Source organism: Aricia agestis, chromosome Z (assembly GCF_905147365.1).
Source record: "Aricia agestis chromosome Z, ilAriAges1.1, whole genome shotgun sequence".
Classification (NCBI taxonomy): Eukaryota; Metazoa; Arthropoda; class Insecta; order Lepidoptera; family Lycaenidae; genus Aricia; species Aricia agestis.
The window spans coordinates 11,265,602-11,290,785 of record NC_056428.1 but is presented as its reverse complement, the minus strand read 5'-3'; the positions used below and the strand labels follow the sequence as shown (position 1 = coordinate 11,290,785).

At 38.1% G+C, this 25,184-nt stretch overlaps 2 protein-coding genes across 8 annotated transcripts in view; one reads left to right on the top strand and one right to left on the bottom strand.

Moving 5' to 3' along the window:
• The window catches only part of LOC121739283, a 56,683-nt gene that overhangs the window by 22,361 nt on the left and 9,138 nt on the right, over positions 1-25,184 (bottom strand). For all 6 annotated transcript variants that reach the window (XM_042131652.1, XM_042131655.1, XM_042131656.1 and 3 more), the window contains exons 2-3: positions 18,089-18,180; positions 1,126-2,641 (exon numbers count right to left, since the gene is read on the bottom strand). In XM_042131652.1, the coding sequence (XP_041987586.1) occupies positions 1,126-2,611 (1,486 nt within the window). In that variant the 5' untranslated portion in view covers positions 2,612-2,641; positions 18,089-18,180. The remainder of the gene's footprint in view (positions 1-1,125; positions 2,642-18,088; positions 18,181-25,184) is intronic.
• On the top strand, positions 16-17,256 carry LOC121739287. Of its 2 annotated transcripts, none has more exons than XM_042131667.1 (8): positions 16-87; positions 3,107-3,285; positions 4,623-4,704; positions 4,979-5,055; positions 6,010-6,192; positions 9,236-9,407; positions 13,091-13,170; positions 17,056-17,256. In XM_042131667.1, exons 2-8 carry the CDS (start codon positions 3,195-3,197, stop codon positions 17,235-17,237), a joined length of 867 nt encoding a protein of 288 aa, XP_041987601.1. In that variant the 5' UTR covers positions 16-87; positions 3,107-3,194; the 3' UTR covers positions 17,238-17,256. The 2 variants fall into 2 exon arrangements, with proteins under 2 accessions (XP_041987601.1, XP_041987600.1); XM_042131666.1 differs by lacking the exon at positions 16-87 and adding an exon at positions 129-282.

The following is a 25,184-nucleotide window of genomic DNA, read 5'->3' as shown; positions in this document are numbered from 1 at the left end:
ACGAGACCGCCAACAGACGTCAATAGACGCCCACTTGGGGCTCTAACGTATATTTGCGCTGCGAAATTCGCCTTCGGATTATGTCGTGTAAGGAGAATATTGACTGCGAATCTTCTTCGGATCTGTTCCATTTTTAAATAGTGCATTTGCGCCTACGTCTTGCCTACGGCTTATTACGGCGGCTGATTGTAGTCACATGTCATGCTTCCCTTTCGGCGAGTATACTAGGAATGAGAGAGATAAGTATTCCACGATTAACTTTGACCCAAGCTGGTGTACCGTGTAAGTGAGTCTATTTTTAAGACACGCAAAATGACAAAAATGTTGCCTTTCTTTTGTGCTAAGCTAAGCTAATCATTGTAGTTTTTAATTTTTTTAATAAAAGATAGGTGAAACGGATATGTCATAAAATATTCTCTCTTTTTACAAAGAAACTCTGATATATCTACCGCATTGTTAAATTCTGCTTTGACAATAGAAATTAAAGTATTATCGCCATACTTATCGCACATATTCATGCGTTATGTGCGATTACAATCGAGTGAACTGAAAGCGATTAACCGCTGAGTAAAGAAGAAAATTCTTCAAACTATTAATAATTCTGATTAACTTGGCATATGATTTGATTTATTCATATTATGATTATTTTCAATAGCAAATATGAATCATAATAATAATGAAGGAAGGTAATTTAATACCTATATTAATTATTATATAAGGGATCTTGGATATCCTACTAATTGCGGTTAGATGACTAATATCTAATCTATGTTGTAATTAATAATCTTCAGTCATGAAAAATGCTGACAATTTATAACTATTTAGTATTTACTTATTAGTAGATAGTAGTACTCAGCGTAGGTAAATTCGTAGTCGTTATTATTATTTGGCAAAGCAATTTACATAGACAAACCGACAAAACGGTTAAGAAATTCAAAACTTGTAGAATTTCTTGGAAATAAAATTGGAATGAAATTGTAGAAGATCATCAATGAATAGCTACTTTCTATATGTCCCTTAAAAATTATCGTATTTCCATGGTAATTATTAATTAAAATACGCCTAATGATGAAGCTTCCTAAAGACATTAAGAATGTAGTCGTTTTTAAAGTAAATTGGACTTACCTTGCGTAGGTAATGGAGGTAGAGGCTTGTCACCGGGTACTGGCGACGCCAATGGGGACGCGAGCGGCGAACGCAACGCATCGTCCGTATGAGCCGCGCTGGTAGGCGACTCCGGCGTTGAAGAACCACGCTTGCTCTTATCCTGCCATTCGCCGCTGCAGTGGATAGTATCATACCCGTCGTCCTCTTGACTCCTCGACGGCGAACTCGCCAAGTTATCGCACACATCAGCTGTCGGATTGAGAGATATCTCCTGATCCTCGGCATCGTTTCTCTCCGTATCGTGTTGGGATAAAGACGGAGCTGGTGACGGAGTGGGAGATTTGATCACAATCTCCTCGTAGCCATCGTTATAGTCCTGGCTGTCCGCTATCACAGTGTCAGCCGTCAGGTCTGGTAAGGACTTCGGTTGCTCGCCCGCTTTACTCTTGTCTTCGGGTGGTGGTGGCGATTTTGGGACTGGTGATAAAGACTTTCTGCTTATAATATCGTCGAGTATGCCCGGCAGGGAGCTCTGCGATAGTCTGTCAATGGACGTCGTCGATATCGAGGTTATCTCGGATCCAGATAAAAGTTGTTTGTTCTCAGCGAGAATTTTCTCCTCGTCCCTGGGCGATGCCGATCTACGATTACTGTAATAATTATTTTCACTAGGTTCCTTCTCGACGGGGATCGCAGTTTGAGGCACTACAGGTTTCGCGATACACGGTATCTCCTGTCTGATCGGGGGGGACACTACATTATTAGATCTAGGCGAGGGTATAACTGGGGCAATGTTTTTAATCGGACTAGGCGACTTCGCGTGAACACTTCGATTAACTAAAGAACTAGGGAAGCTCGTGGGACGATCTAGCTGCGTTTCACTAGCACCCGGGGAGAGGGGGGGCGAATACACCCTCGATGGAATTACTTGGCGCTCCGGCGCCTCGGGGGACTTTCTCTCCTGATTCCTAGCAGGCTTATACTCTATCTTAGGGTCCTGCTCGTATCGAGACGGGCGCGATTTATTAAAATGGGCCGTCCAATTTCTCTGTTTCTCTATGAGCTCCTTGTTGAACCGTCGGTCTGGTTTCTCCGGTTTCGGGAGTACGCTCGGTTTGACCGGCTTCGGTGGGGGCTGCTGCGGAGCACCGTTGGCTATGCGGTCACCGTTTAAGGTAGAAGGTGCGGTGACGCTGTTTCTCGACGGGCTCACTGAGCCGGCGGAGCTGGAGCGAGACCGGGCGGGCACTCCAGGTGGAAGGCCGCGTGTCCCGGCAAAACTTGCAGCGGCGGAGGGCGACTTTTCAATTCGAAAACCGCGGTTCTCCTCCCCCAGCTTCTCGAACAGAGCGCGCGCGTTGTTGAACCTGGCCAGGTGACTCTCGGTCCTCACGACCGTCACGTCACTTCCGCGCATGTCTTCGTCGTCCCTCAACGGCATTCCTTGGAATATGTTGGCTATCTTGGAAACTTTAGTGCTGACTCTCTTCTTGCACTCCTCCATGCTAGCCGGGTGCGGCCGCTTCAGTCCGATCTGGAACAGGGATAAATACGATAAAGTGAACGATTATATTCATGACACTCTCGGACAAATATGAGAAATGGAGCGCGTTTTCAAACACAGAACAGATAAGATAAGCGGGGAGAGCGCAGGTAGATGCCGCTCGTCCTCGAGCGAACGACTACTCACGGCTTCTTCCCGCACATCGTGTACTTAATAACTAGCTCGAGATAGCGGCCGGACTGATAACACGCGACGCATTCAAAACACACAGCACTGATAATTTTTGCAATTAATTAGGAGTCATTACATTATAGATGAACTCTACGACGACGTGTACTTCGATACCTGTCCATTACCGTTTACTGTATCGTTATATTGAAATCAGCGATAAGATACGCGTATCCTGTATCTGATAGCGACACAATTAGTTTAATCCAAACACTTTGCCGCGTTGTCCGCTAATATGGTGTTAATAATATCCGTGTTATTGATTAGCTTGGGCCGAGGCTGGGTGTCAGCGTCCCAATGCGAGATCGCAGATGTCTGTGTGACGGACTTGTCCCAGGAGGAGTGTGGTGCCGCGATGGTGCTGACCCCCAACTCCAACATATTCGGCTGCTGCCCCAGCTGCCAGTTCCCTGGAGCCGGCGGCGGCGAAGAGAACGACAACAATGGTAAACAGTCTATGCCTGCTCCTTGCTTCAATAAACAATTTAATCGATACGAAGCTATTGTCTATATCTACAGCTTGTTGTAGCCACCTTTTTTCCAATTATTCTAAACCAGGCCAGTCTTGCGAGTTGCGAAAGTCGTTTATCGGGATTCGTATATAAAAACATATTATGTCTTTTCCCGAGACCTAACGCATATCCATCTCTATATATCATCCATCAGACCCTACCAAATTTTATGAAAATCTGCTCAGCAGTTTAAGTGTGTAGAGGTTGTTAGTTGTTGCTCCTTAAGTCCTGACAGACACAATTCATTTTCGCATTAAACAAATCTATTTAAACTCCATTTTAAAGCAATTCATACAATAATATGCAATTGTCGTAAATGCGAAACGTTATCAGCGTCGTGAGTCATTGGCATGGTATGGAGATGAAGGTCGATATCTCATGGCGAAAGTGGAACCGATACGCGGAGAAACTAGACACCACACATTGTTAATTTGTCATTCCGCCATTGCGTATCACAATCGCATACAATTTCACATGCATTGGTTTTTATTGAATGCTATTGGTTTTTATTTATTTCAATAGCTTGAGTCTATTTTTATGTAGCTTTTGTTAATATTCAGTGGCGAATCTTCCAGCTGCCAGCCAGTGGAATTGCCAGACCCATGTCCTCCATAAAAATTCCATGTGTGCCAGGAGATGTTAATGTAAGGGCCAAGGCCTGTCAATTCCACCGAGGTATTTAAGGGGTATCCAACATTGTTGATAGGGTGAAAAGTTAACCTTACCAACTATTTGGCTGAAATTATAAGAAAATCTCACATCCGGTTTGACTACATAATTTCGCACAAAAACATTAGGTACGGTGACATAACCTTGAATGGGGCCTGGGGTGAAGTGAGTTTTAAAGACATTATGACGACCGCGAAGTTTACAATGACTCCAATGGGCATTGTTAAAATAGTCACCTTACATTGTGAGTCTCTATTTTATCAAGTTTAAAATAAATATACTTTACTTTCTTTTCAAATATATCCTAAAATCACTTTAAAAAAATATTCAGATTTATCTATAAACCCTTAACAGCCTAGTGTTATTTTTGTAACAATAAAGATAACCATTCGTCCGCGCGGCTTTCAAGTTTCAAATCTTGAAGTGCAGCCGCAGCCTGCAGGCTTTCACATTAATCGTCGATTGCGAACTTGCCGTAATACTCTCGTAGTTATCCATATCCATACTAATTTTATAAATGCGAAAATGTGTCAGTCTGTCGAAAACGAATTTTGGCGCAATGGAGTTGCGGATGTTATCTAGTAAAATAATAAACTTTGCAGCGCCGTGCCAGAGCCCTAACAATTGTCTGCCAGACGGGCGCTTCGCGGCTGTACAATGCAAGGGAGATATGTTCAAAGGACGGTAAGTCATTCTAATTCATTGATGAATGGAAATCAATAAGTCCCCGCTTTACAGAACCTAGTCATTTGGCGTTTTTATTAGACACACAAAAAGTGTACCATCATATATAGATTTCTGACAATTTCTGGTTTCTAAATAATTACAACCAGATATGCCTGTTTCGAACAGGACACAAAGCTGACTGTACATAAAGCTTCAGCTAACTTTGGACAATTAAGCTCTGGCTCCGGTCTTAATGTCATACAGTGGATACTAGATAGGAAATTTTTTGCAGGTGTTTTTGCTCCGATGAGAACGGGAACAGAATATTTGGACAAATGTGGAGAAATGAGGCCAGTGACATGACATGCGGTAAGTATTGCCAACATTGAGATATTATTAATTAACTTACACTTATTAATTATTATTAAATATTAATTATTAACCCTTTAATTTCACGCTGGAAATAAAATTCCGTTTCCGTCATTTGTGCTGACAAAGCAAACTGTGTTAATTAAAAAAATATTATTTTTAATTTGTATATTTTTTTAAAAGCTTTTATAATTACAACTTGATTAAAACTTAACATTATGGAAATTAATCTCGATATTTAATGTTTACAACAAAACATTTATGTTAACGGCCCGTACTAGATCAAATTGCTTAACATGATCGTATGTAATATCAATATTAATGAAAAACTGAATGTTAAATTAAGATGTATATTATGTTGTGTGTATAGGTTTATGAACATAAGAAATAACTTCGTTCCATTCGGGTGTCCCTTGACACCTCTCAAGGTTTTTTTGGTCGGGAAATGCTGATGTGCATCCCCAGCAGCGCTGGGGAGGGCCACCAGGGTATGTAGGACTCGCTGCGGCCGATAAGATGGTAAGTGGCCGCAGCTGCTCTACCCACTAAAACCCGACCGTGTACCTTTCTGCGCCGCTACTGGCAGAGCCGCGGGAAATATGGGGCCACCGCAGTCCTATCAGCAGGCGTCTGCCTGGTCGTCGGCAGACACGTCTGTGTGGGGGCTACAGTCCACACCCTGAGTCCTGAATTTCCGACAAACGTTGATAAAATATTATGAAGTCGCCTGACGCCCCGTACCTAGTTAGTTACTAATAGTTTGACTTTAATAGTGAGGTGGCAAAGTGCGCCTACCCGGCAAGTGCGCCATATAGCATTTTTTCCATACTGCTGATTGGAGATTTCTAATCAGCAGTATGGCACACTTTTCGGGTAGGCGTACTTTGCCGCACTCACTATATTATATTTTATAAAGTTATGATCCCTCATTCCATTTTCCATCTAACCCCTCAGCGTGCAGCCGTCGTCGTCACGAGTTGGAAGCGACTGGTCGTTCTGTGACCCTGCACTGCACCGCGAACGGTGACTACGAGCCGCTCCAGTGCGACGACGGGTTATGCTGGTGCGCGGACCCCGGCAGCGGCCAGCCAACTGTCACCCCCGTGCCACAGGCCGACATGAAGTTGCTGCCGTGTTGTAAGTCTTCCGCCAGATGTTTGGGGGTCAAACAAAATTGATTAAACAACGGGAATAAAGCCTACAATAATTTTGTTAGACCATATTACCGACACGTGGTTGAACTACGTGTTTACACGCGAGCAAATTATTGTGTTCATGTGGATTCAAAGGTTCTATTAAGGGATTTTAAAATCATGCCGACGAGCGCTAACTTAGATTTGGCGACAGAATCTAAGAGTTTACCGCCGCTCTACCACAGTCCACAGGGTAACGTATATCCTAGTCTTTAGGCAGAGCTTTTAAAATTAACACTTGTACAGTTTTATTTAGACAGCTTAGAGTAAATTGACAGGAAAAAAGTCTAAGCAATCTCACTCGGACACTCATATCTTTAAATAAATCACTCAAAACATTGGCATACTTATAGAAACCAATTGACATGTTTGTATAGTTATTTCCGACAAAGGTGTGGCGACTGCCGACAACTTCACTAGGGAAAGTGAAATTGAACGACATTCGCGGACCGGTATTTGGGGTCAAAACTGGCTGACGATATTTTAAACAAATTGTATGATAAGAGGAACAAAATTAATTCACATATCGTCAATTACGATACCATGCCAATATAAAACGGAAGGCTAGGTGGCCTAGTCTGGTTTTTCAGGTTTCAGGTTTATAGATGTAACAGGTAAGGGATATGAGAGGGATACAATACGAAAGGAGTTATAGGAAGCCCACGCTGGCACCTTTAAAATATTATAATAAAACTATTTTTCAATTGATGCTGGCAATCATTATTTTCCAACCATAAGTCTGGCATATTCATAGAAATTCTCTTGTACGTCTCTGCTATTTCATGAGAAAAACGAAGCAAATTGTCGATAACCAAAGGCAGAATGGTGTTCCTGTATAGCTATTTAAAGTACAAGTGAAAGTTTAATCCGATGTAAGTTTATCCCCGAGCAGTGGACAAAAACTGAGCTGGAAATAGACGCCATGCTCGCTGGAGCGGCGACGAGGGTGAGACATTCAAAGGTCTTCTCGCGTATTTTGTTTGTCTCCCGTTTATTTATAGACTTACATAACAGTATATTCAGTAGATTCAGTAAAGTAACTTGGTCGTTCAAAACTAAGCCAGCTCAACACAATACTTATCTAAAAAAGTTTACGCGCAGTGACTTGCTATGTTTTACTGCAAGCAAGTATGAAGGCAAGTTCAAGTATAACAGAACTGGCGAGCAGCACCGTGTGTATTATTACACGAACCATTTGCAGACACTTTTGACCCCCCCCCCCCCCCATAATTCAAAAACTATTAAACTTAAACTGGTCTGTCTTATATATTAAGACATGTTTAATAATAAAAAGCATAATGTTTGTATTGAACTTGGCTCTTTTTTTTTTACATTAATTATGTTTTTGGTGGGATTATTACTTTAACACTAACTACGATGCAGCGATGACTATTATCACTGGACACACGCATCGTGTCCCACTGCTGTGTAAAGGTCTCAACTGTCACCTCACCTCTTTTCCCTATTTTCTAGCTATTTTTGCGCTTTTTCTCCATAAATCTCTGGCTATTCTCCGTAATTTCTTGGCGCCACCATTTTTTGTGTCTGAATATCTACCACTAGCTGTTGCCCGCGACTTCGTCCGCGTTAGCATAGTAGATCACATCCCTAATAATTATTTATTGTACAAAAATATTCAATATACAGAATTGACTTTCCTACTATTTTATTATATGTAGATGTTCCGCGCGGCTTCGCTTGCGTAATTTAGGAATTTCACGCAACCGTACATTTTGCAGCAAAAAATAGCCTATGTCCCTTCACGTGGTCAATTCTTCATGTATGCCAAATAACATAAAAATTGCTCCAGTAGTTCATAATATAATAAGCAATTCCATATAATTTCCCCCGTTTTTTCCACATTTTCATCTATTTCTTCGCTCCTATTAGTCTTAGCGTGATAAAATATAGCCTATAGCCTACCTCGATGAATGGGCTATCTAACATTGAAAGATTTTTTAAATCGGATAAGCAGTTCCTGAGATTAGCACGTTCAAATATGCCCTTTCATATAATTTCCTCCGTTTTTCAACACTTTCCTCTATTTCTTCGTTCCTATTAGTCTTAGCGTAGTAAAATATAGCTTGTAACCTTCCTCGATCAATGGGATATCTAACACTGAAAGAATTTTTCAAATCGGACCAGTAGTTCCTGAGATGCCCCCCGGTTTTTTCCACATTTTCCTCTATTTCTTTGCTCCTATTATACTTAGCGTGATAAAATATAGCCTATAGCCTTCCTCGATAAATGGGCTATCCAACAGTAAAATAATTTTTCAAATCGGACCAGTAGTTCCTGAGATTAGCGCGTTCAAACAAACAAACAAACAAACAAACAAACAAACAAACTCTTCCCAATTATAATATTAGTATAGATTCTATCAGGGTATCTTTACGTAAGCGGTCTACTGTTATACCCTTATACCTATATTATTTTATACCGTATAGGTTTACTAGATCAGTCTTTCCCAAAGTGGGCGATAACGCCCCCTCGTGGGCGCTGAAGTTCTAAACGGTGTGGGACCCAGAAAAAAATAGGAGCATTGTGTAGAACCCTGGGGGGCGACTTATTTTACCTGATTGCATTTTAAATTGAAACAATGTGGACGCATAAACATAATTTGTTATCAATGTGGGCAGTAGATAGGGTTGCCAACTCTTCCGGAATTCCGGGATTCTCCCGGAAAAAAGAAGTGGTTAAAAAGTCGCAATAGGTTGAGTTAAACACATGTAAAATCTGTAATACAAGTGTGCACGAATTTCAATTACACATGTAAAGAATTATTCTATGATTTTATTGTTTGTAATCAAAAGGTACTACAAGCTACTCGCAGTGTAAAAAAATGTACAACTTTAAATAAAACATTTTTGACTTTTTTTACCTCCCGGTTTTCTGTTCAACTGAGTTGGCAACCCTAGAAGTAGACAAAATAAGTTAGGGAACCCCTGTACTAGATGATTATATAACTGTGCTTCCTCTCCTTCCAGACAGCGCGGCTACCGTCGGCGAGAATTACCTCCGGCGGTGCGAGAGTCTGACGCACGCTCTGGCGACCATGTACAAGGAGCAGAGGGACCATGGAACCACGTTCTTCGGCAGCCCCACCACTTTCTGCGACTACGACGGAAGCTTCGGCTCTTATCAGATACAAAATGGAATGTAAGTTTTTGGCTTTATCCCCTTGATGTCATGGTTATACAAATATATACATCATTATATAACTCGTACCTAATATAACAACCATTAATCATTATCAACAATCACAGACAAAGACCATGGGACCGTGGGAGAGTCATGCTTCGGCACGAACAGACTGGCTCGACTGGAGAAATACCACGTGCTTACAGAAAACCGGCGTGAAATAGCGCTTGCGCTGTGTTTCGCCGAGTGAGTGAGTTTACCGGAGGCCCAATTCTATACCCCCTAGAAATTCCGCAGTTAAAAACCAATTTGTGACACCAGGAGGGTACCAACTGCTTTGGGATCCCTCTTAAAAGGCTGGCAACGCATCTGCAGCTGTTCTGATGTTCCGAGTGTCCATGGGCAACGGTAGTTGCTTTCCATTAGGTGACCTGTTTGCTTGTTTGTCCCCTTATTTCATAAAAAAAAGAATATTGACACGTTTGTAGTTGCTTATAATATTGGGTTCCTCGGCAACTGCTGCAGTTCTTCCATGAATTAATATCATGTAGAGTAGTATGTAAAAACATTGTGAAAGAAATATGATATTATAGGCTCTAGGACTTTTGGAAAACTACACGATTCCGAGTAAAAAATGGTCTCCCAGGACCAGCTAATATGGAGGCATTTCACATAATGATATTATGACAATTGCATGTAATAGGAAGTATCCACAATGGATATAATTTTGCAATTCAAATCCACATTAACAAGATCAACGGTCAGTTAATAGTTAAAGTGGACCAAATGCACACAATGTGAGCTAGCGGTATGCATAATTTAAGATCGTACCGATAACGCTATCGTTCGAGTACATATTACGAGGAATTTGCGAATTTATCTCGAACAAATATGACATACAATAATGCGAATTCCAAAACAAATTGTTGAAGGATGACGTACGGCAGCTTCATAACACCATAAGGCTGCGTTTCCACCAGAGATGTGTTCCGAGGAATGTGTTTTAAAAATCCAATAGATTCGCTGCGCTGAGCGAAGTCACGTCAATGACGCGATTCTATTGGTTCTCAAAAACACATTCCACGCAACACATCTCTGGTGGTAACGCAGCCAGCGCGGCGATGTTATTGCATCTTAAAAACACATTCCTCGCAACACATCTCTGGTGGAAATGCAGCCTTATACTTGATACTAGTCGGTTTTCACAACAGATGACAGATCTAACAGATTATGCAGCTATATTTTAAGACAAGACGAATAGTTTAAGAAACTCTAGGTATGCCAAGAAACTCAGTTTATAATATCTTGAACTATTATCACCCGCGCGGCTATCAAAGCAATATTCTACATAGTATAGTAATAGTTTTAAGTCAAAATAAGTTTCCATCTTTAAAAATATCAATCCCAACAAAAACATTTCATGTAAAATGTTACCTCGATGACCACAAAAGATTTGCCCTATGAAAAAGACATCAGATCGAATGTAGAACCAAGCTCCTGAATCTACACGGCCTAACTCTATCGACCCTAACTCCAACAAATTCTTCATACCATAAAGTATACAGTATGGCTTCGCTGTTTTGCTACCGTCGTGAACTAGTACTTAGTTTCTGATTTGAAGTAAGTAACGAAACAGCCAAGACGTAATACTTATTGATATGTAGAATTTGTTGGAGTTAAGGTCGATAGGCCGCGTAGATTCAGGAGCTTGGCTCTACATTAGATCTGATGTCTTTTCCACAGGGTAAAGCTTTTGTGGTCGTCGTGGTAACATTTTACATGAAATGTTTTTGGTGGGATTTCAGTCATTTTTGTTAGTTGCTACTTGCTAGGCAGTCTTTTTAGTGTTTTTTTTTTAATTTTAAGAGGTTTTTAGTTAAAGTCTATCCCGTGTAAACTTTCATGTCCTAATTCATAAATTTTTTGAAAGTCTCATATTATATTTAAACTTCCATTACCCCTACTTAACTTACCTATTTTACGGCGTATTATAACCAAATTTTGGTCTATTTTAAATATCAATAAAATCTAAAGCATTAGACCTATTCAATTGTGACTGTATACGTTTAATAAGTATATTATTGACATCATATCCTAAGAATATAAACAAACTATCTGGTACATTGGAAACCAATTCTATGAGAGTCAACTTCGACCCACCCCATTTTAGGGGATGGGGGCGCATATTATAAGTTTATGAATTATTTTGTTGTTCAGCTTTCTAGCACTTCAGGAAGTTGCCAAACATTTTGATGATCATCAGTGTGTCAGCGACGAAATCAGTGTATTTTAAATATATCTTAATATATATATTTCTTGTGTGCGTGTGTATGTGACTGAACTCCTCCTAAACGACTGGACCAATTTTGATGAAATTTTTTGTGTGTGTTCGTGGAGATTCGAGAATGGTTTAGATTTACAGTTTGGTCTACTGGAAAATGTTTTTTCAATTAATTTCTTATTTATAAGGAGTCGTTGATTTTGGAATGTTTTACATTAGATCCGGCGGACGGCGCTATCATCGCATTCAATATTATTCTATTTCAATTTTAGTTTGTCCTGACAGATGGTGCTACGATTAATTTGAAAAAAATGTGCTGATTAAAATATTAAATAAATAACACATAGGCTACAATTTTAACCGACTTTCAAAATGGGGGAGGTGTTATGTTCGTTTTCTTATATTCAACGATTACTCCGCCGTTTGTTAACCGATTTTCAAAATTTTTCTTTTGGTATATAGGGTATCATCCCAATTTGGTATTATATTCAGAAAAGTGGTGATCTGATGAAGGATCCATAAGTAATCGAGGGAACTCCTCAAAACTTATAGGGAAACATATGGTGACTTCGGTTTCGTGAGAAGTATTCTAAGCATATGCTACCAACAAGTAAGATTTTGCACCGAGATATACCTGGTATACCGTGGTTCGGAAGGTGCTGAGAGAATTCCTGATTCTTTATAGATACAAGTTTGGGAGTTTCGGCGTTGTTTTAAGAACAGAAAGCATATGCTACTATGCAAATTACATTCTTCATCATCATCATCATCATCATCATCACTACCATATTATACCATTTCATAGTCTTTTAGATCGAGACTCGAGTTTGTCAAGCGATAATTAAAAAAAATCTATATCTACCTAATATTATAAACCTGAAGAGCATGTTTGCTTGAACGCGTCAATCTCAGAAACTACAGGTCCGATTTAAAAACTTATCTCAGTGTTAGATAGATCATTTATCGAGTAAGACTCATCATTTATCGAGAAGGTTATATTATATTATTACTCTAAGACTAATACGACAGAAGAAACTCAGGAAAATGTGGGAAAAACGGGGGAAATATTTTTTATGGGAAAATGTACCTACGGATTCTGTAAAATTTCTAATTTACGCGGGCGAAGCCGCGCGGGACATCTAGTGTATATATAAAATCTAAAGTATTAGAGCTGCTCAATTAAGACTTTGTGTGCTTAATAAGTCTATTGATGACATCATATCCTAAAAAAATTGAACTATCTGCTACAACGGAAACCAATTCTATGAAGGTTAAAAAAAACGGCGAAACACTTCGAGAAAAGATAGGTAGTGCCCTTGGACTTCGCTTGGCTCGTCTCGGCGGAGACACTACCGTGTCCCCAGATAATTCTATAGAAATTTGTAACCCCTTTTTCTAATATTGCGAATGTAAATTCCAGAGCATATTGCACCGGTAGAGACGGCAGTATCTTGGGTTCGTGGCAAGCAGAGACCAGCGTCATGGGAGATATGAATTGCAGTAAGTAATTTTTCACTAAAATATTATCAAAATAGTTTATGTACCACATTACATCAAAATCGGTCCAATAGTTTCAGAGTTCAACAAATCTTGTTTTTATAACAATTCACTAAACGTTGCTCGGAACTTCGTGCCTCGTGACCGAAATTCATTTGAAAATTGAAACCCGGGAAATCCCACGCTCCTTACCGGAGACTTAAAGTTCATATCTCCATACAAAATTTCATCAAAATCGGTTCAGCAGTTAACATGTGAAGAAGTAACAGTCAGATAGACACACTTGCGCATAATTTATGGATATATTGCTTTCAATAAAACATAGCCTGTTAAATTCTAACAATCGCTAATAGGAAACATCTAAAAACTTCATGTAACTACAGTTGCTGCAAAATATTGCATGGAATACACATAGGTGCCGGTTGATATAAAAAAGTGAAAACAATCGTCTCGAACCGTTATCAAATGTAACGGAAAAAGTAAGTTGCAAAACGTGCAGGGGGAGACCTTCACTAGACAAAAACAAAGATAAAGGCCTCGTCGAGTACTCAGTAGTGACAAAACTTGTCACTTACTCTGAGGGGACTGACTACTACTGAGGGGGTGTTCAGAAGTCACTTAGTCTTCTGAATACCCCCTTACACAGACTACATATATGCAAACTATGCAATTTGGCACAAAATCTAGCAGAGGACATAAATAATTAGAAATGTGATTTTACTTATGCCATACATAACTTAATCAAACCGATACTAATGTCTAGTAGAAATTGATAAAACTAGAAACGTTTTCTTCCACGTCATTTCGTACAACTTAATCAGGGCATACGAATACCCGATTAGCATAAATCGCATGAGCCGTCGATATGCTAATCGTTTTAGGCAATAAAGCGAGATACGCGGAAAGAATGAGTACCGTTAGGGAATGCGGGACCAAAGCGGTGTGTGGCCGTGACCCGCTTGCCGATATTGTGGCCAAGTGAGATACCGCAGTGTGCATACGGTGACTGTGGCGCCCAATCTGGGGCCGAATGTCAAAAATTGGGAAATGACCTTGAAAAAGGTCTAATGGTATGGATGACATGGTGGCATAAACGAGGTCCTAATGCTGATTGGTTTTTAGAATGAAATGGTTGGAAAAGTCATAGACTAATGTGGTGATAATGTATCGATATTGGCGTTCAAAAGAAAATAAGCAGCAAAAAGTCTGAAAAATCCCTGGACAATAGGGTCTATCGCTTGATTAAATGCTAGGACCACGAATGCAGTTTGCATGTTTTTTGCTAAAAGAGGATCTTTTGACCTGCCTCATGCCTATTACGTATCCCAACTAGTAAGACCAATGCAGTGATACGGTATTAAATTAGGAATTCCCTCATAATGTGGTTGGTGCGCAAAAAGGCAAAATAATAACAATGTTTTTTTAATGGTCTGGTTAATTATCTAAATAATCGCATGCATTGTGCAATGTGCGTCATCAAACTCAACAAAATCAACTAACTACAATTGAATGTGCGTGGGGTGTACTTTCCACTTAAGGCCCAGAAACGGACGATTTTCAAGATTTAAAAGTGACAGTAGACACAAAAATATAGTAATTTAAATTCTGAAAAAAATATATGTGTTAGTTAAGGATTTATTTATTTTATTTATAAATTCTTTATTTGCACATAAGGTAACATACAAAATGAAGAAAACAACATTGGGCATTGTCCAAAAAAAATCACATGTACTTTTTATATTTTTTTTTCGTTAAAATAGGGTATTTTAAGAATATAAATTAAATAATTTTGAAATTCATTGGCTAGTTTTTTCTCAATAAATTTTTAAAGTTTCGCTCTGACGTTATCATCGGCCGCCAATTGACCTCTGCATATGTTTTAAATTTCCTTTCAATTTTATTTATAATGGCTGTTTCGTCAAATGCAAGTTCTCATTATGTGAAAGCTGATACGAGAAGCTTACCAAAAGTTCGAAACGTAATGTTGGTCGAATTTATTGCTAATTTAACGCCATTGAAGGTCAAACAAAGGTTAAACGTAAAGCCCGAGACACATGTATAAAAAAACGACGATCAAAAAACTATAAAATAGCAGGCGCAAAGTGTGTGACTGAAAGCGTACCAGCCGAACCATTGCGCCTGCTATTTTATAGTTTTTTGATCGTCGTTTTTTTATACATCAATTAAATCGAGTCAAAAAAACGAATCGCCCTAGATATATTCTTTGTCTTTAATTCAGTGCAAAAATTATCTGAAAATTCCAAATAATTTGGACATAGTATGGAAAATGCGTTAAAAGAAGAGGTAAGTTTGGGATTTTTTCTATCGAGTGAAGTTCATGATATTGTGTAATGGAATAAAAATTCCACTGTCTTAGATCTTAACTAATACATATATTTTTTTCAGAATTTAAATTACTATATTTTTGTGTCTATTGTCACTTTTAAATCTTGAAAATCGTCCGTTTCTGGGAATACAGGGCCTGTATTGTATGTCTGTTTCTTCCATTTCATTCAAACCTCGTTGATATTGTGTAATTGAGTAGTTTGTACTATGAAATTATATTATTTTATTACTCTAAAAAAGTTAAAAATGTTCGTCGTTTTATTTTTCGGACACTTGGGACTGTTGACTAAAGAAAGCTGCATTTTACTGCACTGAACTCGTCAGAAAAGAGAGCCTATAAATTTTTCATTGTCCCTCAGTGTAGAGACACAAACACAGAACGTATTTTCTTTTGTTTTCAACAAAAACAAGTTTGTGAAATATTTTAAAGTTTCATTTTCCTTGTCTACATATCTGAGGCCTATAAAATTAATGAACAGAAATTTTCCTATGTTCAATACTCGGTAAAGTTTATAATACCAAGAATATAAAAAATATAAACCATGGAGTTCCTAGCACAGATCCGGGATAAATGGAATTAAGAGGAGTAATTGAGTTAGCACCTCCTCAGGAGTTAAGTGATAGTCGATGGGCTATGAGATTAAGGTTGACTTAATCCAATCAGCACATCTAATAATTCTCCTACATTTTATATCTATGTACGCCTCAACGAGCAACCTTCATATTTGGCTACATTTGAAAACATAATATGACTTGCAATTGCATTATTTCATCTTTGTTTTGCCAGCGACGCGTCGGCGGCCTGGTTCGAGCTAGTCTGTTTAATAACATTTCGAAGACAATAAAATTGGTAAGGTCTCATTACCGAGCCCCGAGGTTGCACAATTCCCCTCTCACCTGACACGCGAATCAAACGAGTTATTGCTCTCAGCTGCGGCTTTTGTTACTGATATCGGATTTCTTCAAATTGGCAAATCAGCGCTGCATGATTTCGCGACTGTTTCGACTTATAACACGCAAACGCAATTATTGAAAACTCGCGGCTGCATTTCATCCTACGTGCCACTTAACGCCCAGTAGTCCCTAAAATTTGCAGGTCGATGTCTGTCAGTACGAATATCGATGTAAAGGACATTAAAATAACATAATGCGCTCGCCGCGTGCCTTGATAATAGGAAATAGAAAAACCTTTTGTTTTCAGTATTACACAAATCAAATTATATATCAAATCTTTTAGGTTAGGTTACGACAAATGTATAACATTTTTTGTTTTTTCTAGAAAGTGTGTAATTTAGCCATAAAATGATTTAATTATGAAAAACAGCGTTATAACAGTCATATTTGAGATTTTTTTCTATTAGAAAATTTAGAATTAAATTTAGAAAAAATCGAACGTAGAGGCATAGCATAATAACAGATGCCAATATTGTATAAAAAATCATTAATTGTCTAGACGCATTGTCCAGGAAGTAAATATGGGAATACGTTTGTATGGAACAACAGTGCTAGCGTACCCTCATAAGCATTTTTTTTTAATTACAGACTGCGCCCGAGACACAATGATATATTTCCCGGAGAGGAGCATGTCGGTGACCGCCGTATGCCAGGCCAACGGCAACTACCGCCCCAACCAAGTCGCAGGGGATATACGCTACTGCTTGGATTCCGATGGATATTCCATCCCAGAGGAGGACTGGCCGGCCGCTTGTACTTATGCGCAATAATTATATCTTAAAGATTACAAATGTCTTTTTTGCTGTACCTCTATTACGCGATTTATTACTATTATTGGTATTCTCACCCGAAAGTTTAGTTCTCCTGCAAGGAACGCGCGTTTTACATGGCGCTTCGTAGGCAAAGTGGTTTGAGCTATAACAGCTCGGCACTAGACCGTAGATAGCGACAGTCAGATAGACATTACTTGCGTCGCATCTTTGGAAGGCATGCTAGAATCTATAGTTCTAGACATTAAAAATAGGCCGGTAAGAAGCGGACGACATAATGGAACAGCCGACATGTCACAGCGACACCTCACACCACTGGACACTGCAGCACTGGTTTCATACAAATTCATAGAAACCAGACGTTTAGCACGTCGTCTGCTGCTGCTGCGCTCGGGTTCCAAGCGATACCTTATGGCCTGATTTAACCTACCGAATAGAGTTGCAAGACACCGTACCGAGTGCTCGGCAGAGATAATGTCTCGCCGCTCTACTCGGTAGGTGTAATGAGGACCTTTATGGTGTAAAATTTAGTTTGTTATTATTTTTAGCAATATTCCGCGAAATAAACTTCCACCTTTAAGTAAATGAGTGAGTGTACGCATAGGCATGCGTACAGCACCTCCCTCCTTCCACACTGTCTATGCGAACACTGGCGTGCAAGAACCTGTAAACACCACCACCACCACACAAGCTATAATGTTGGCAAATCCGTGCAGGGCCCCCCACCACCATGCAGGTTGAAAACCTCGACGCGCGTTTCGCCCCAACACCGGAGCATCCTCAGGATGTGGACTCTACGAACAACGTCCGTCTACTTTATGGTGTATTCACGAGGATTACGAAATACGTACTTCTTGAATGTGTATCCGAAGAGTGGCGCAAGCGTCGCGCAACCCGCGTCACTCGACGCGCGGCCACTCGCTCGCCGTGCGCGTTCGCCCATCTGCAATACAGGAGCAAGCATTACCACAGCTGCACTGTCACTGTCAGTTGGAGCATACTTCATCACATACGCTAGCTAATGCTCTGCTAAGGTACCTACGCAAAACGTGTGTACGCGCGACGTGAACTTTTTAATTTTCAGTCCAGTCACGTGTTCTTATTCACAGAAACAGATGCTAAACCAGCTGTACAAATAAACAGAAAAATCACTATACAACACCAACCGCGACGAACCGAACTTTATATAATATACTTAATAATAATAAAGTATTTAAAACCAAATAAGAAATTACAACAGAGTTCAACAAACAATTTATTTAGGCCGATTTTTCATACTGTGAAGAAAAGTTACGCTACGGCACCGCCAGTCGAATAATTACATAGAAAGAACGCAAGTAGCATAGTTCTATGCATGTGTGTGCGTGTACGATAAAATTATAATATCGAAACGAAACCCAAAAACTCGAGCCATTGAAAAATCGGCTCAACCGATTCGAATAAAGTTACCACAAGTTTTAAGAGCCTGCTGCCAAAAATTTCAGAGCACGCTAGCCCCGCCTACACACCTCGCTATTCTCAATAGTGATATATATTATAATGATTCCATGAATCGTGCTCCCGAGCAATGTGCTTTACGCTGCTAGCTGCAGCGTAATAGTGAACAATATTGCGTAACAACGGTTCCCGCATTATAGCACGAAAGTAAAGGTCGTAAGTCCCAAAACTGTTTTTGATGATTACTTAAAAATTAAATACAATACTAATATTTCCTTTTGCTATTATTTTATAAAGTGTGTGATTGTAGTAGTGCAAGTTATTTAATGATAGTAACTCAATAAGTTGTTGATATTTGTTGAAAAGCCCAGCTAAAGATTTATAATTTCGAAAAATGTATAATTATCGAGTCAAAATAAGTGAATCGTGTTTTCCGTTTAGCAAATATCAGATAAATAATAAATATACAATCCATACTAATATTATAAATGCGAAAGTATCTCTGTCTGTCTCGCTTTCACGCCAAAACTACTGAACCGATTGCAATGAAATTTTGTACACAGTTATTCTAGAGTCTGAGAAAGGACATAGGCTACATTTTGATGTGGGAAAATATCTTATTTCCATGAAAATATCGTATGAATTCGCATTGCGCGTGGCCAGCGCTCATCCCGGGGGTCCTGGGTTCGAGTCCCGCAGGCGGAACAAAAAGTTTTCAATGTTCCTGGGTCTTGGATGTGTATTAAAATAAAATTTCAAAAATCTTAAATATATTTTATGTATATAATATTATAAAAAATCCAGAAATATATCGATGCAATGAACATTTTAGTACTAATACGATTCAACAGATGGCGTTTTATTTTTTACTTCATTGTAACATAGAACTAATCATACTTATTATGTTTTTGTTTATAGTTTTTAATACGTTAGAATATTATGTTTAATAATATTATCACTTGGTATAATAATAATCAATCTATCTTATCTTATAGAACTCCTACTGCATTTCTAATATATGTGACAAGTTGACAACAGAAGGCGCTCTAAAATAAAGGAGTTCAAGTGTACCGTGTTGGCCAATATTCCATCCACAAAATTTATCAATGCAATCAACATTTTAATTCTAATATATGAAAACAGATGGCGTTTTATTTTTTACTTAAATATATTTTATGTATAATATTATAAAAAATCCATTTTTTCAGTTTATATAGCGCGATGTCAACAAAATTGGTGTCAAAAGCTTTTATAATAAAACCCTGGTACCCCTTAAATCAATACAGCTGTGCAGTGTGCACACAATAAATATTTCATTTTTTTATATTAAATTTTATATGTTATGCCAAATTTTAAAGCTTATTTAACCCCCCAATTACACAACTTTACCCATAAACTATTTATCATTGATAGGTTTAAGGTTACGTCACTGCACAGATAAAGTACTGAGTTATTTAATACCGTAGAATAGATATAACAATCGAAAAAAATCGAAACTTAAATGTAAGATGATACCACCTCTTATAGAAAGACTTTTGAGCAAGCGTCAGCGCGATGTAGAAGACGCACGGCGCCATCTATTATGATTTTTTGGAACTAACTTAATTTGAACAAATTTACGCATTTTCACCCCCTGACAACCCTTTTTTCCAGTAAAAAAGTAGCCTTTGTCCTTTCTCAGGCTTTAGACTATCTGTATACAAAATTTCATTACAATCGGTTCGGTAATTTTGGCGTTTGGCGTGAAAGCGAGACTGACAGACAGACAGACAGATATACTTTCGCATTTATAATATTAGTATAGATTATGTGCACACTGCACAGCTGTTTTTGGGTATTTTGATTAATTAAGGGCCGCGCTACACCGGAATGACATCACTTTCAGCGCTGCCATTCCGGTGTAGCGCGGCCCTAAGAGGGGTACCACTTACCAGGGTTTTAAAAAGTTTTTTAAATTTGACACAAATTTTGTTGACACCGCCCGCTATAAACTAAAGTCCACGCGGACGAAGTCGCGGGCAACAGCTAGTGATTAAATAAATCTTAATTTCATGTAAGTCATATAAGTCAAATCAGCTTCCGGGATCGTAATTTTACTTATAAATGCGTAATTTTTGGCAACGCATATTTTTACATGACTTACAAGGCGTCACTAGCTGTTTGACCGAGCTTTGCTCGGTATCCGATGAAAATGACATTTTCTAGAAATGATTCCTAGCTAGATCGATTTATCGCCCCCGAAATCCTATATATACTAAATTTCATGAAAATCGTTGGTATTGGTACAAGAATTGCACGTTTAAAGATATAAGATTAAGACCAGCGTATGGAAATTTCTCTACATGAGCTATAAACGTTTGTGTTGTGTTTTCGCAACATCGTTCAAACCTTCAAGTTCTCTAAGAACTCTCCTTCCCAGTTTCTACCACTTAGTCACGAAAACTTCGCTCTTCATTGATCTTGTTAATAAAGAGCCATCTTTACTTTTTTGCTTAAAAATGATTGTACCAACAGTAAAGTTTTTGGTAACCTACTTTTATTTTTTATTTTAATAATTTTTGCTGCACGTGGTAACTAGACAAGGTGGTACAAGTTCAGTAGCCGCTTTTGTCAATAAGTTCCCAAATAGATTTTTGCCCAAAGCCTAGCTTGATAGCTTGAACTCTATCTTGAAATTAAAATCTTATTCCAGATTGGTAATTATAAACAAGTCTTGTTACTTATATACATATACTTAGTATTGCTTATTTAGTGTCCGACCGAAACTCATTTTTAAGCCGAAACCAAAACCGAACTTTCAGCCTTACTGTCAGTTTCGGCCGAAACCGAAACCGAAACTTGGTAAAACATTTAAAATTACGATCATTTAAAATTTACGTTTTGGGGTTAGGCTTGTTAGGGTCAGTCAAGACTCAAGAGCACATCATGGTCAAAACCGAAAAAACTTCAATCTACAAACAAATAACGATAGAGTTTGTTATCTATTTTATATTGCGACAGTACCTATGTGATAGCTTGATGTGCTGTTATAGTTCGTCTGGTGGTACGAAAGAAGCCACTGCTTAGAGTCCTCACCCTTAAGCGGCCGGACAAACTGCGGGGCTAAAATGGTCGCTTTGGATAATCATAATATGAATCTAATATGATTCATTTTTTTAAAATCGCAAAATGCAATTCTGCTTGCAATTATTGTCTAGTAATTCGAACTAATTTGACATTTGTCAGTTTGACAGTTTTGACAATTCATTTGCTGAATTGATTGAGAGGAATTGCTAAATGTGACCATTTTTTTTTCCTCTACCCTCGGATGACATAGCAGTGTTGAATTTCGTATCGCTCTTATTAATTTCTTAAAAAATATTAATTACACAATTCAAACTATTTAAGTGCAATAAATATTTATCCAAAAGTAATTATAATAACGTAAAAATAGAAAAATCGCATTTACCTACGAAAACAGGACACTTCAAGTGAATTTTGTTGGCGCGGTATCCATTGTGATTTGTGGCGTCATTTCAAAGAAAAAGTGTTAAAAAATGAAGTGCTTTAAGTGTGAAGACGATTTTAATGACGACAATACAGTGCAATGTGATGGATGTAAAAGAAATGTCTGTTTACAATGCAGCAACCTTACCAGTAGTGAAGCACGCGTTATGGGGCTGAAAGGCAAACGGTCGCTATTATACCTATGCGCTCTTTGTCGTGAGGCACTATTTCAGGTTCCGAAGCTGATAAAGGCTTACGATGGCCTACGTGAAGAGCTTGATGAGATTAAAACTTCTTAAGAATCCGAAAAGTACTACTCCGCCCGTACATGAACTACAAGTACCCCCAACCCCTGTGAAATCCTCAACGGACACAAACACTATCATGATGGAAATCGCTGAGCGGGAACGCCGAGCTAATAATGTGATTATAGTAGGAGTACAGGAGTGTAGCTCAGATTTAAGTAATGATAGAAAAGAGCATGATAATCTAAAAGTTAAGAATATATTCCTGGATATTAGCAAGAGTGGCAATCTCGATTATAATGCTTCTGTAGTATCTGTGCAGCGCCTGCGTCGCCGGGAAACCGGAAAAACACGTCCTATTAAGGTGGTCTTTTCCTCGCGTAATATTGCTATTGGAGTACTAAAAAATATAGGTAGTGCGAGCAAGGATATAAGGATTTATGATGACAAAACGCCAGAGTTGGGCAAAAAGTAATTAGATTACGATTACACAATTACAAATACATTGGCTGCGTTCCAGATGACGTTAATTTTGACCAAAACGCTCAAAACGTCCCCTTCTGCCGTTCCCTTTGGCGACCGGGGTCGTTTTGATCGCGGCTATGACGTCACTCATGACGTCATCATTTTCGCTCAAAACGACCCTTGACTAAGATGGGTCAAAGTGGGCGTTCTAGTTTTTTTTTTAATTTTAACGTAACTATATCGCGAAAGCCATGTTCGGAAAGTTTTCAGGAGAAAGTAGAGACAAAAAAACTTTATATTATTTAATTACAAATAATATTTTAATCAAATAAATTAAATAACATTAAATGAAATATTTTTATTGGAAAATAATTTGACCTTACATTTAAAATAATAAATTGTTTTAAATGAAAGGTCAAATGATTTCTTACAAAATATAATAATTAATACTAATATTCATCAGTCAACAGGTATAGGAAAGCCTATACCTGTTGACTTACTCGTACTTGACTAAGCATTAAGCGGTATTGTTACCTAAAGTTTATATGTATATTGTGATGTATATTGTGACCACATGTACTTTGAATATTGACTATATTCAAAGTACATGTGGTTATGTTATTAAAATATGATTCAATGTGAAAACTCAAATATAATACAAGTTTAACTATATTAAAATATGAGTACTTAAGTAAAAAAAATGTAATACTAAAAACGAAACAAATATAATATTAGGTATTTTATTTGTAAAATAAATGTAACTATAAACAATAAAATTACTTTTATTTACGACTTGAAGAAAAGGATCGTAATATCCAAGTTCGGTTCAATGTACCTATGTATAAAAAAAAATATACTTAGTTCTTTTTTTAAACTTTTCTCAAAACACTCAAAACGCTCCATAATCCGTTCCACTTGGGTTTGTATCACTGACGCTCACAAGCTAGTGGAACGGGAAAAACTACGGTCTTGAGCGTGAGCGTTTCTAACGTCATCTGGAACGCGGGGATTGTAGTTGTTAATCTGATTACAAAATAATCAGATTGATGAAGTAATTGTGCACCTGAAATTAACCAGTAGTTGATTCGAATGTAATTAGAATAAATTTTATTCTAATTACAATTTATTCAGATTACTTGTAATTTAAATACATGGAATTACTTTTTTTTTATAATGATAAGTCCTAGACCCTAGTTTAACGTCGGTGTATCCTGGATTGACAGTTTACAATAGGACTTCCCATTTCGTAAAATAATCACAAAAATTACATATTAACTCAGAAATAATACTTATAAACTATTATTTTTTTATGAAATAAGGAGGCAAACGAGCAAACGGGTCACCTGATGGAAAGCAACTTCCATCGCCCATGGACACTCGCAGCATCAGAAGAGCTGCAGGTGCGTTGCCGGCCTTTTGAGGGAATAGGGTAATAGGGGAGGGTAGGGATGGGAAGGGAAGGGAATAGGGGAGGGTAGGAAAGGGAATAGGGTAGGGAATTGGGCCTCCGGTAAACTCACTCACTCGGCGAAACACAGCGTAAGCGCTGTTTCACGCCGGTTTTCTGTGAGAACGTGGTATTTCTCCGGTCGAGCCGGCCCATCCGTGCCGAAGCATGGCTCTCCCACGTATATTTAAATTGTGGTTCGAATAAAGGTGAATAGCAGGATCCATACAGCATAATTTTGTTGTTGTTTTTCAACAGAATTTTTACTATGTACACACAACAGAATTTTTATTATGGCAATTAGACTATTTATTTTGATAAACTTATCTAAATAGGTATTTATAATATAGGTCTATCAGAATCTGATGGCGATTTTTAGCAGCAGATTATCAAAAAATATCCTTGATCATTGGATAGTTTTTTATATTTGCATGTTTCACACACAGAATCAGGCGCTATAAGAAAAAATAGGATCAAAATGTTTTATTTCAATTACCCCGGTATTGCTAGAGTCAATACTCAATTTACTTTCTCACTTTTTGCTATCAGATTTTGATAGACCTATCATTTTGTTATATTTTTTTAATGTTGCCATAAGTAAAATACTTAATAAATACTAAAGTTATTATAGAAACGTTTATTATGAATTATTATTAAACTCTTATTTACTTATATCTCATAATAAAAAGAATATATTACATAAAATCACATTACATTGTACATAATATTATGAATGTATATTTTGTTCCAATTTTTTCCATCGATATTTTTTCTTGTCATGGCATTCAGTTATTGAGGCTATATTTTATAAAGAAGAAGAAGAAGACAGATGAAGAAAATCATTAGAAAATCTCAAATCTCAATAAT